General features: G+C 42.6%; 1 protein-coding gene across 1 annotated transcript in view; it reads left to right on the top strand.

The window, feature by feature from the left end:
• The window catches only part of LOC137095228 (poly(A)-specific ribonuclease PARN-like), a 29,779-nt gene extending 16,734 nt beyond the window's left edge, over positions 1-13,045 (top strand). The window contains exons 17-24 of the mRNA XM_067461655.1: positions 889-999; positions 1,431-1,500; positions 4,530-4,585; positions 6,950-7,036; positions 7,125-7,199; positions 8,498-8,693; positions 10,367-10,590; positions 12,508-13,045. Coding sequence (XP_067317756.1) covers positions 889-999; positions 1,431-1,500; positions 4,530-4,585; positions 6,950-7,036; positions 7,125-7,199; positions 8,498-8,693; positions 10,367-10,590; positions 12,508-12,566 — 878 coding nt within the window. The 3' untranslated portion in view covers positions 12,567-13,045. The remainder of the gene's footprint in view (positions 1-888; positions 1,000-1,430; positions 1,501-4,529; positions 4,586-6,949; positions 7,037-7,124; positions 7,200-8,497; positions 8,694-10,366; positions 10,591-12,507) is intronic.
• The last annotated feature ends 861 nt before the right edge of the window (positions 13,046-13,906 follow it).

Below are 13,906 nucleotides of genomic sequence, written 5' to 3'. Positions count from 1 at the left end.
ACCTCTTCGGCCACAATGGAGCTGCGGTTCAGGAGGCTTTGGTAGTGTTCTTTCCAACGTAGCGCAATTGACTTTTGGTCCTTCAGGAGTTTGGTTCCATCTGATGAGCGGAGAGGCTGTATGCCATGGTTTCTTGGTCCATAGATGATCTTTGTGGCTTTGAAAAATCCCTGAGCATTATGGGTATCTGCCAAGTGTTGGATTTCTTCAGCCTTCTTTGTCCACCAGATGTTCTTGAGTTCTCTTGTCCTTCTTTGGACCTCAGCTTTTGCACTGGCGTAGATCTTTTTCTTAGCAGCACAGTTGATGTCTCTCTGCCATGTTTGGAAGGCTTTCCTTTTCTTGTCAATTAGCTGTCGGATCTCGATGTCATTTTCATCAAACCAATCTTTATGTTTCTTGGTTTGGTATTCGATAGTTTCTTTGCAGGCTGTGACCCCTCAGTGGACTGTCACCTTGTCGTGGTGAGGGGGTTTGCGTGTTCTGACCCCAGAACAAGAGAGGATTCCTCTCCACTGGAATGATACTTCCTTTAGAGACAGGAAGCGATTGAAGGGACACCTTGTTGGTCCTTTTAAAACATTTGTTGGCCTCAAAGCAATCTCTGTGTGCACGGAACCTTCCGGTTCTTTTCCTTCTTTTCCTCTTCCCTGGGTAGCTATAATGTTTGTTAACTTGAGAGCTTTTCTGTCTCTCACAGACCATCTGTGGACCACAAACCACTCCTTGGGAACCACTGTTTTGAGGAGATGTTGACTAAAAGGCTTGTTGAATAAGACCCCATCTACACTGCCACAGGATCCAGTTCAACCCACATCATAATGGCAGTTTAGGTGGGGCCTAAATGAAATAATAGACTTTGAAAGCCATGTTTCCCTCTTTGCTCAGAAACGGCGGAAGGCTTCCCCAGTTATGACACGGCTTCGGAGCAGCTGCACGAGGCTGGATATGACGCCTACATCACCGGCCTGTGCTTTATCTCCATGGCAAACTATCTTGGTACGTTCATTGTCTTCTCAGTCCAATAATAATAATAATAACAATAGTGGTTGTTGTAGGTTTTTTCGGGCTATATGGCCATGTTCTAGAGGCATTCTCTCCTGACATTTCGCCTGCATCTATGGGAAGCATCCTCAGAGGTAGTGAGGATCCTTTTATGATCTCCATGCGCAAAACTCATGGCAAATTCAACCCACCAAATGATCAAGAAAGACTGGAGGAAAATATTTTACAACAATTATATGTCATGGGTGAAACTAGAATAAGTTGTAGTATGGAATGGACAGAGCTGTATTGTATGCAATACTATGCTGAGGGAGGCCACTGTATTATAGGAAATGTTCTGAAATTAGGTAATAAACCGATAATTTGTTAAAAATAGTTTTAGGAAAGAAATCATACATTTTTTAACCTTATCTTCCGCTCACTAGGTTCCTTCCTCAGTCCCCCGAAAAACCACGTCTCTGCAAGATCAAAGCTCATTGAGCCTTTTTTCAACAAGTGAGTCACCCTTCCTTTCCAATGCATGATCCCTATGGCTTTTATCTCTTACTATCTTAGGGACCCGGGTTAGGTCTTTTCTTTGCTATTTATTAGAAATAGTCAATGTTTGTTTTTGGATTTTATGAATTGTCCCATTATAAAATGCACAAGGATGTGGGCAGAGTACAACTCCCATCATTCTGGATCCATCCCCCCACAAACACTGGCAAGTATTTCGAATGTGTCATGATGGGCCTGTGTACTACGATGGGATCAGATCCATCTCTCTGGAAGCACTCCCTGAAAGTGGGTGAACTACAAATCCCATCATCCAGGGTCAGTTCACCCCCTCAAACTGCTCCAGCCCTTAAAGTGGGTCTTTGGGGGCTCTGTGTGCCACGTTTGGTCAAGATGTGTTGTTGACAGGAGTCACAGGGCTCTCTGGATGCGGAAATCATCTTGGAAAATGCATTCAAACAGAGATAGATACAGAGACATATATTTTGATTGTGGTTATATACAGGCCGTCCCCAAGTTACAAACAAGGGAGGTTCTTTAGATTTGCTCTTAAGTTGAATTTGTTTGTATGTCGGAACAGGGACATTTTTAAAGTGTAACTCCAGCTCTCTCTCTTGCTGTCTCTCTCCATATATATATATATATGTGTGTGTGTGTGTGTGTGTGTGTTTGTATGTGTGTGTGTGTGTGTGCGTAGCTATATATATATATATATATATATATATATATATATATATATATACACACACACACACACACACACACACACACACACATGTATATATATAGGGGGGCCCTGGTGGTGCTCCGGGATAATCTGCTGAGTTGCTGAACTTGCTGACCAAAAAATTGGCAGTTTTAATCTGGAGAGCAGAATGAGCTCCTGATGTTAGCCCCAGCTATTGCCAACGTAGCAGTTCGGAAACGAAAGCTGACTGGCATAACCTGGGGATCACAACCAGACACAGTGAAGACATCTGCCCTTGCGCTTTGCTACTTTGCTGCTGAGTACGCATGCCCAGTGTGGAACACATCTCACCACACTAAAACAGATGTGGCTCTTAATGAGACATGCCGCGTTATCACGGGGTGTGTGCACCCTACACCACTGGAGAAATTACACTGTTTAGCTGGTATTGCACCACCTGACATCCGCTGGGATGTAGCAGTCAATAGTGAAAAGACCAAGGCAGTAACATTTCCAGCTCATACCTTGTTTGGGTATCAGCCAGCACATCAACGACTTTAATCAAGAAATAGTTTTCTGAGATCCACAGAGACACTCGCTGGAACACCCCAGCAAGTGAGAGTCCAAAAGTGGCAGGCTCAAACCCAGAACCTCAACTAATGGCTGATACCAAATGAGAGACTCCCCCCTGGGCACACAGAAGACTGGGCGACTTGGAAGGTGCTGAACAGACTGCGTTCTGGCACCACGAGATGCAGAGCCAACCTTCAGAAATGGGGCCACAAAGTGGAATCCATGACATGCGAGTGTGGAGATGAGCAAACTTCAGACTACCTGCTGCAATGCAACCTGAGCCCTGCTACAGGCACAATGGAGGACCTTCTTGCGGCAACACCAGAGGCACTCCAAGTGGCCAGATACTGGTCAAAGGACATTTAATCAACTACCAAGCTTGCAAACTTTGTGTTTTGTTTGTTTGTTTGTTAAAAATGCAATACAACCGTTTGGCTTGCTCCTGACACGATAAATAAATAAAATAAGTTCGAAAACATGCAAATGTGAGTAGATCAATAGGCATTGCTTCTGTGGGAAGGCAACAGTGCTCCATGCAGTCATGCTGGCCACATGACCTTGGAAGGGCCTATGTACAATGCCGGCTCTTTGGCTTAGAAATGGATATGAGCACCACCCCTCAGAGTTGGACTTGACTAGACTTAATGTCAAGGGGAAAACTTTTTCATATATATATAGAGTGAGAGAGAGAGAGAGTATGTATCGCATAGGGATGGGTTAGCACCCCTGTGGTGCCTGTGCCTCTGTTGAGAATATTTCATTGCACTTTCTGTCCCTGTGATGATTGGATTTTGGAAAATATGGCTTGTTGTGGAAACGAGGATTGGAGATAAAGCTTCAACGGAGACCCCTTTCCCCCATGATAATAATTCTTCCAGGAGTGGATTTCCCTTCCAAGGGGAAGATCTCCCTCACTTCCTGTTGTCTCAGTCCTGTTCTTAACTAGAAGTTGTTTCTAAGTTGGATGGTTGTAACTTGGGGACGGCCTGGACATATATAGATTCTTTGATGCTCTTCCGGTTGAGATGGAAGCTGTAAGAATGAGTTAATGTGTCTTCAAGACAGGGGTCCTTTCTGGGCCCAAATTACATCACTGGAAATTGTGGATCTGCTGAGTTCTTTTTAGTCACCTCTTCCTTCCTCTCTGTGTCATTCAATCCCACACTGCTCAAGTCTGTAGTCCTCAATAAGAAGCAGATAGATAGAATTAAGCTAGGCTAAGGGAATCCCTTCTTTCCCCCTCATTCCTGAATGCCTGTTGTTGTTCTGTTTTCTCTCACTCTCTCTCCAGTCTCCTCCATCCTAACTCATGACTAGAATGGAACTTCTTCGGGATGCATGTTCCTTTGTTTTAAGGCCTCGTGGTCATTCATTCGTTCATTCACCTCCCTTTCATGCTGGTCTTTTCAGTCTGTGTCTCTCTCTCTTGTCGTATCTGAATGGGAACATAATGTCTTTAGAGATTTTCCCCTTTTTTTGCACTTAGAAGTCATAGAGTTAGAGAGAAAACTTAGGCCCAATCCTTTTCTACCAAATAATGTAGTTCTTATGTTTTATCAATAAACCCTTTGAAAAGTTTAAGATTGAACTCTGCTCCTTGCTTCCTTAAGCTCAAGAATTCCTTACAGTCATACTATATCGCTGCTGCTTGCTGTGAGCTGAATGCTCTGCTAAATATTGTATTTTTAAATAACTGCAATTTTGGGGAATTTCCTTATGAGAAAGAGAATCCAAATCCACAAGTGACTTTTCCCCTATTTCACTTCAGGTTGTTCCTGATGCGGGTGATGGACATCCCGTACCTGAACCTGGAAGGGCCAGATTGTGAGTTGACATTTTTGTCATTACTATTATTAATATTTATTGGGTTGTTGTAGGTTTTTTCGGGCTATATGGCCATGTTCTAGAGGCATTTTCTCCTGACTTTTTGCCTGCATCTATGGCAAGCATCCTCAGAGGTAGTGTGGTCCGTTGGAACTAGAAAAAGAGGTTTATATATCTGTGGAATGGCCAGGGTGGGACAAAGGACTCTTGTCTGTTGGAGCTAGGTGTGAATGTTTCAACTGACCACCTTGATTAATATATAATGGCCTGGGAGTGCCTGGAGCAATCTTTTGTTGAGAGGTGATTATATGTCCATGTTTGTTTCCTCTCTGTTGTTGTGCTGTTCTAAGAAACAAACAAGGACATCTAATCACCTCTCAACAAAAGATTGCTCCAGGCACTGCCAGGCAATCAAAGGCTAATCAAGGTGGTCAGCTGAAACATTCACACCTAGCTCCAACAGACAAGAGTCCTTTGTCCCACCCTGGTCATGCCATAGATATATAAACCCTTTTTCCTAGTTCCAACAGACCTCACTACCTCTGAGGATGCTTGCCATAGATGCAGGCGAAATGTCAGGAGAAAATGCCTCTAGAACATGGCCATATAGCCCGAAAAAACCTACAACAACCCAGTGATTCCGGCCATGAAAGCCTTCGACAATACATTAATATTTATTATTTATATAGAATGATATAACAATACAAGCAATTACAAACAAAATACAATCATAACAAACACAACGAACGGTTGAGGATTTAGGTTGAGAAGATATAGTTTTATAATTCACCGTTTTTATGGTTTTAAATGCATTGTGATGGGTTTGTTTTTGCTTTTTATTGATGTATGTCTTTTATATTTGGCATCTAATTGTTGCCAACTTGTACATCGCCCTGAGTTGCCTTTGGGCTTATATGGACGGGATACAAATATCGTAAATAATAAACAAACAAACAAAACATCACCCGTGAACTTACCATCTAGGACTTCAGTAGGCACTTTACTGATTTTATACCATATAGTAACTACCCTTGTAAATTCCTTAAAATATTCCCCTTGCTGCTTCCATAAAATTCACTTTTGCCTTTCTTTCAAAATATATACAAAAGCTACCCCCCCCCCCCATTTATTTCCAAACACTTAATTATTTTTACCTCGTAGTCCATTAGCTTTCTGGTGGCAAAGCGGGTTAAACCGCTGAGCTGCTGAACTTGCTGACTGAAAGGTTGGCGGTTTGAATCCAGGGAGCAGGGTGAGCTCCTGCTTTTAGCTCCAGCTTCTGCTAAACTAGTAGTTTGAAAACATGCAGATGTGAGTAGATCAATAGGTACTGCTCCACAGGAAAGGTAACAGCACTCCATGCAGCCACATGACCTTGGAGGTGTCTACAAACAACGCTGGCTCTTCGGCTTAGAAATGGAGATGAGCCCCCCCCCCCCCCCCCCCCCCCCAGAGTCGGGCACGACTAGACTTAATGGCAAGGGAAACCTTAGATAGATATAATAATTTTCATATGTATGAAACCTGTATAAACAAGGTTTGGAATTGTTTTCCTTTACGCTTTTGATGTCCTATAATTGATTCCTGTGTAGTTTCCTCTCTAGCCGCTCCATGGAGTTAATTACAAACATGGTTGTCAACAGATTTTCCTTTCTTAATTAGAAACTTTATCAATTTTACTGGCAATTACTGCAACTTAAACCACAAATTATACAAATTATTAAAATAATAACAGTGCCTACATTTGAATAGCTCCAGCACTCCCAATTCTGAAGTAATTCAACTTCTGTAGAAGGTTTTAAACAGTGGCTGGATGGCCATCTGTCGGGTCTGCTTTGGTTGTATCTTCTTGCTTGGTAGAAGGGGGTTGAACTGGATGCCCTTTGGGGTCCCTTCGAACTCCAGAAGTCTATTAATTCTATAGCTGAACTGGCTTTTATGTATTTTTGTTTATATGTATTTTATTTTTGATGTACGATGTTTTAGATTGTATTGTTAGTATTGAATCGTTGCTGTTCGCCGGTATGAGTCCCTCTATGGAGGTGGAGAAGATCGGGATACAAAAGTTTTAAATAAATAAATAATAGTCCTTATTACTCTATGAACCTGCTAATGTTTATGAGGTTGGTGGCGATCTGTCAGGAGTGCTTTGATTGTGCTTTACCTGCATGGAAGAAGAGGGTTAGACTGGGGGATGGGGGAGCCTTTTTCATGTGACACACCTAGGGACCACAGGTGACACACTAATGCGTCCCAACACACTGTTTGGAAAGTTCAGGTTCAGAAACAGATTTTTCTTACCCTTTTGTATATACATTCCCAAACTGATGTTGAAGTGTTTTTTTTTCTCCCCTTCTTTTGCAGTGCAGCCCAAGCGCGACCACGTCCTTTACGTCACGTTCCCCAAAGAGTGGAAGACGAGTGACCTTTACCGCCTTTTCAGCGCTTTCGGTGAGTGGGCCTCCTCCCTTTCCCTTTACAGCCCTCTCTTTGGGAGACTTGAGGCCATCCATCTGCTCCTCCTTCTCTTTTCTTGCAGGCAACATCCAGGTCTCCTGGATCGATGACACGTCCGCCTTTGTCTCGCTCAGCCAGGCAGAACAAGTCCAGATCGGTAAGCCTTATAAAACAGGGCCTCCTTTATTTGGAAAGTGGCACTTTTGTCTCTTCAAGGACAAAAAGAAAAATAAACTAAAATTTATACACACAAATGAGCATTCTAGCATTTTTTAACAAACATAAAATGAACAAGTACACACACATCTACAATAATAACACAACTAACTAAGAGAAAAACTAAACGCAGGAAGTAGAAAACGAAAAGCCACAAAACTAATCTACAAACCTCTTACTGCAGGCTGGTTTTTAATCTCTGTTCTGTTTCAATGCTGTTATAATGTATAGTCACTTATAATAACATCCTGCTAATTCCTAAAGACCCCAATCAAGAAATGTCCCTCTCAGTAAGTCCCAATCTTGCTTGTTGTTGGATGAATATATCCCTTTATCAGCTTAGCTAATGTGTCCATCTCTATATTCATGAATTTTCATCAGCTGTTGTATTCATTCTTGTCTTTCATTCTCTGTATTATTATTATATCATATTATATTATATTTGTTATTTTATTATATTTTATATGATTATACTATTATTTTATTTTACTGTAGTGTTGTAGTACTATTATATTATCATTATTTAGTTTTGTTATTATTATAATTATATTTTATATTATTATAATTTATTTTTGTTATTTTTATTACATTTTATATTATTATACTATCATTTTATTTTACTATATTGTTGTAGTACTATTATATTATCATTATTTAGTTTTGTTATTGTTATTATATTTATTATTACTATATTTTATATTATTATATTATTTTTGATATTTTATTACATTTTTTATAATACTATCATTTTATTTTACTATATTATTATATTACTATTATATTTATTATGTCATTTTGTTATTGTTTTATACTTATTGTTGTTGTTATATTTTATATTATTACTATTATTTTTATTATTTTACTATATTATTATTATTTGTGTCCTGCTTTTTCTCTCTAACAAAGCGACTCAAAGCGGCTCACATCCCTTCTGTTTTTCTCTTCCCCTTTGTACGCCAGTCTTGTTTCCCAATCTTTTCCCAATACAACCCATTGATAATAAAGACTCAGGTCCCCGATCGGCTGTGTTGTAAAGTTCACCGTTACATCTCTATGAAGCTTTCTCTCTGACTGATCCCATGAGAATCCAGCGTTGTAGATTTGGGATCCGGACTTTGTCCCTTTGGGGTCTTAGCTCTCCCCAATTTTGTATCATCTGCAAATGGGACTGGCTTGCCATTGTCCCATTCATGGGAGCAGAGCCCTTTGTAATGAATGGCTCCTCCACCTTCCTTGCAGCTGTCAACACCAGCAAATATGCGGAAAGCTATCGGATCCAGACCTATGCTGAATATGTAGAGAAGAAGCGCGAGGAGAAGCGGCCAGCAAAGCGGAAGTGGGCCGAAGACGGATGGAAGGAGTCTGAGGGCAAGCGCCTCAAGACCCAGGCCACCCCGTATGGCACGGTCCAGGGCCGGTATTACAACCCCAACAGGTGAGTTTATGGCACGCATGGACAAACTTCGGCCATCCTCCAGGTGTTTTTGACTTAAACTCCCACCATTCCTAACAGCTGAAAGGCTATTGGGAATTGTGGAAAGTGGAGTCCAAAACACCCTGGAGGAGGGCCAAATTTTGCTCATGCTTGCTTTAGAGCACGGAAGCAGACCCACCCTCTTTCACTCAATTAAGACAGTATAACACACTGTATTATATCCCACTCTCGTAAACTTCTCTAAAGTTACGGATGTAAATACACAAAGACATTCTTGTGCCTCCATCAACAATTCAGTAATTTATTCAGAGACAAAATATGACTCTTCAAAAGATAGTTGCATTTCTTCTGAAAGGACATTTTCACATTTTGTATAGGCAGTTATGCAGTGAAATGATATCATGTCATCAAACATATCTGGAGCCCCTGGTGGTGCAATAGGTTAAACCCTTGTGCTGGCAGGATTGCTGACCGAAAAGTTGGCAGTTCGAATCTGAGCAGCGGGGTGAGCTACCATCAGTCAGCTCCAGCTTCCCATGCGGGGACGTGAGAAAAGCCTCCCACAGGATAGTAAAAAATCCAGGTGTCCCCTGGGCAATGTCCTTGCGGACGGCCAATTCTCCCACACCAGAAACGACTTGCAATTTCTCAAGTTGCTCCTGACATGAAAAAAAAAATAAAATTAAAAAAATGCAAAAAAAAAAAAAAACCCAGAAAACCCCAGCATTTACAGGAAATGGAATTGTAATAGAATATAGTTTATTAATACATCTATAAATACATAGATGTTACAATATGTGTGCATTTAAAACATGCCTAGAAAGACCCAAGTTGGAAATAAATGCATGCAACATTTCATTTACCGGACTAACACGAGTTTTGTGCGTCATCGAAGCTAAGGCGCACCTTAATTTTCAAAACCATGAAACCAAAAAGAAGTATTGTTGCTGAATGTAATGCGATCGAGATAGATAGATAGATAGATAGATAGATGGCACCCTGGTGGCACAGCAGGTTAAACCACTGAGCTGCTGAGCTTGTTGACTGAAAGGTTGCAGGTTCGAATCTGGGAAGCAGCGTGAGCTTCCACTGTCAGCCCCAGGTTTTGCTAACCTAGCAGTTCGAAAACATGCAGATGTGAGTAGATCAATAGGTACCACTTCTGTGGGAAGGTAACAGCGCTCCATGTAGTCATGCAAGCCACATTACCTTTGAGGCATTTACAGACAATGCCGGCTCTTCTCCTTAGCAATGGAGATGAGCACCACCCCTCAGAGTCGGACATGACTGGATTTAATGTCAGAGGAAACCTTTACCTTTACACACACAAACACATCTCTCCCCCCCCCCCCCTCTCTATATATGTATGTATGAATGAGATAGGTATAATATCATAGATTTGGAAAGGACCCCCAAAGGCCATCCAGTCCAGCCTTCTTCTGCAAGGCCGGCAGGCACCATTAGAGAAGATTTATCTCCCTTCCTGTTGTCTCAGCCCTGTTCTTAACTGTGATTCATTTGCAGGTCGGATGTTTGTAACTCAAGGACTGTCTGTACTCTTAAGATGGCCAGAAATATTCTTAATACACACTGGAAATATATGGGATTTGGGGAAGACTGTACATTGGGTGCAGCTTAACCTTTGTGTGGCTTCGGCTTTCCATTTCTTCCAGCTTCACAGCAAGCAGCACAGCAGGAAAGAGGAGCATGAGCCCTATCCAGGAGGAAAGCGGCTGTGGAGACGGAGAGGAAGAAGAGGAGGAAGAAGAAGAAGACGAAGAAGAGGAGGATGAGGAAGAGCAGGACTCCACTGATGCCAACACAGACTCTGTCACCCAAGAAGGGAAGAAGAAGGCCAAGCGGTTTAAGAAAGCCAAAATAGAGCCGGACTCACCAGGTGAGTGGGAGCCAGAACAGGGCAGGGCTATTATTAAACAGAAGCTGGATGTCCACCCGTAGGGAAGGCTTGGCTGGTGCTTTCCTTTATGGGAGAAGGGGGTTGGGCTGGATGGCCTTTGGGTGTCCCTTCCAGCTCTAGGATTCTATGGTTCTGTTGTTGTTGTTATGGTTATGAAGAGGCTGGGCTTTCATCTGTGGGGAGGGCTTGACTGGTGCCTTCCTTTATGGCAGAAGAGGGTTGGGTTGGATGGCCTTTGAGTGTCCCTTCCAACTCTAGGAGTCTATGGTTCTATTATTATTATTATTATTAAACAGAGGCTGGATGTCCACCTGTAGGAAAGGCTTGGCTGGTGTCTTCCTTTATGGCAGAAGGGGATTGACCTAGATGGCCTTTGGGTGCCTCTTTCATCTCTAGGATTATATGGTTCTATTATTCTTTATTATTATTATTATTATTATTATTATTATTATTATTATTATTATGCAGGTGCTGGATGTCCATCTGTGGGAAGGGCTTAGCTAGTGCCTTCCTTTGTGGCAGAAGGGGGTAGAGCTAGATGGCCTTTGGGTGCTCCTTCCATCCCTAGGTTTCGATTCCCCTTGGCCTTGTTGTCCAGCTGTGGGAAGGGCTTGGCTGGTGTCTTCCTTAATGGCAGAAGGGGGTTGGGCTGGATGGCCTTTGGGTGCCTCTTTCATCTAAAGGATTATATGGTTCTATTATCTATTATTAATATTATTATACAGGTGCTAGATTTCCATCTGTGGGGAGGGCTTGGCTGGTGTCTTCCTTTATGGCAGAAGGGGGTTGGGCTGGATGGCCTTTGGGTGCCTCTTTTATCTCTAGGATTATATAGTTCTATTTATTATTATTATTATTATTATTATTACTATTATTACTATTATTATTATTATTATGCAGGTGCTGGATGTCCATCTGTGGGGAGGGTTTGCCTGGTGTTTTCCTTTATAGCAGAAGGGGGTTGGGCTAGATGGCCTTTGGGTGCCCCTTCCAGCTCTAGGATCTTATGGTTCTGCTGTTGTTATTATTTATTTATTTATTTTGGTTGCTTCTACCCCGCCCTTCTCACCCCGGGGGGGGGGGGGGGGAACTCAGGACGGCTTACAAAAGCGAGGCACAATTCGATGCCTGCGTCACATAACAGCAAAAGACAATAACATCATTTAACAACAGCAATTCTAATAATAACCACAATTACCATAAAGACAATAATTATTATGGGTAAAAACAACCATAAAACCAATAAAAGCAATAAAAATCCATACAAACCTCCTTGATGGTCAGCATTTCACAATCTCATAGTTAAATTCCAATCCCACAATTGTCAGTCCTTTTAGTCCTATCCATCTGGTTTCCATATCTAATTGTCAGGTTGCCCAAAGGCCTGGTCCCACAACCACGTCTTTACCTTCCTCCTGAAGGTGAGGAGGGATGTTGATGCCCTGATTTCCCCCGGGAGTGAGTTCCACAAGTGAGGGGCCACCACCGAGAAGGCCCTGCTCCTCGTCCCCACCAGCCTTGCTTGTGATAGCGGTGGAGTCGAGAGTAGGGCCTCCCCGGATGATCTCAAATTATTGTTCTGCAGAGGCTGGATGTCCATCTGTGGGAAGGGCTTGGCTGGTGTCTTCCTTTATGGCAGAAGGGTGTTGGGCTACATGGCCTTTGGGTGTCCCTTCCATCTCTAGTATCCTATGGTTCTGTTGTTGTTATTGTTCTGCAGAGGCTGGATGTCCATCTGTGGGGAGAACTTGACTGGTGTTTTCCTTTGTGGCAGAAGGGAGTTGAGCTGGATGGCCTTTGGGTGCCCCTTCCATCCCTAGGTTTCGATTCCCCTTGGCCTTGTTGTGCCTCCACTTATTCTCCACCTTAATGATCTCTTTGTTGTGCTTCTTTTAGGCAAAGACCTTCCAACTTCCTTCCCGGCTGGGATCTTTGATGTCCCGGACACTTGGTAGCCACAGTCTCCCCTCCTGGCCTCTGCTTCGGGAAATGGGCCGGCCCCATGGAGAGAGGGGTCTGGCTGCGAATCTGGATCCCTTCAGGCCCCGGTTTGATTCTTCCAACTGCCTCCTGGACCTTTGCGGCCATTTCCTTCAATGTCCGTTTCCTTCGAACCCTTTCGGTCCCGAAACCGGAGCGGTCAGTCCCATATCCGGACTTTGATGTGGAATTATGACCTTTCCTTGACCTTTCCCATTTTGGAGAGATTCCCCTTTTTGCGTCCTTTATTTCCCGAAGGAGAGAACAACAACGTCTTTCCTTCCTTCCTTTCATTCATTTCAACAGAAACAAGAACTCTTGACTTTGGGTTTGATATTTAACATGTTTTCTTTTTTTTTCTATCATGGAAAACCAGAATTGAAAACACATTTAAGAAAAAAAAATGATGTATTTCCATAAAATGAAAATTAAAGGATTTTTTTTTTCCTTAGGAGTCGGGCTTTTGAGAGTGTTTGCAAACCCAAAACCGCATCTACATTGTAAGATTTGATGCGGTTTGAGAGCAATATAATAATAATAATAAAAAAATCAGGGTATAAATCAGGCATAAGCAAACTTGGGCCCTGTGTCTTGGACTCCAACTCCCAGAATTCCTAGCAGCCTCGACCCTCTGCTGCTTTAAAATGTTAGAATGTTGAGGCTGGCCAATCAGAAACCATATGCAAATGAGTAGGTCAAGATAGCTCATGCATTGGCCAACTTGGGCCCTGGAGGTGTTTTGGACTCCAACTCCCAGAATTCCTAGCAGCCTCAGGCCCCTTCCTTTTCCCCCTCAGCCGCTTAGCGGCTGAGGGGGAAAAGGAAGGGGCCTGAGGCTGCTAGGAATTCTGGGAGTTGGAGTCCAAAACACCTCCAGGGCCCAAGTTTGCTTATGCTTGCTAGAAATACATATAATGGTGATAAAAATATTTTTGCCTTCCTTTACTTGTCTTTGAGAATCTCCGAACTCTAAATCCCAGCAATTCAGCCATGGTGGTTAAAGCGGTATCAAACTGCATTAATTCCACAATGTAAACACATCAAAAGTGTCATTGAAACAAAGCATTCTGCACTAAACTGGAGAAATAAAACTATAAATGAGCACAAAGTTGGTGCAGACTGGTCCTAAGAATGGATTAGGGAAAATCCCACCCGACACGTGTCGTTTTTTTTTTTGTAACGTGAGAATAGGAAACATGCGTGTTTCGGCTGAAATGGCCCTAAAAATGAGCCCCTCCCGCTTCCCCGCGATCTCCGCCCCCCGGAATGAGAGGCATGCGGACGAGAGAGGCTTATCGCGATTCCATCGCGAGCG

This window comes from Anolis sagrei, chromosome Y, assembly GCF_037176765.1.
Source record: "Anolis sagrei isolate rAnoSag1 chromosome Y, rAnoSag1.mat, whole genome shotgun sequence".
Lineage (NCBI taxonomy): Eukaryota > Metazoa > Chordata > Lepidosauria > Squamata > Dactyloidae > Anolis > Anolis sagrei.
This window is presented reverse-complemented; position numbering and strand designations above follow the sequence as displayed.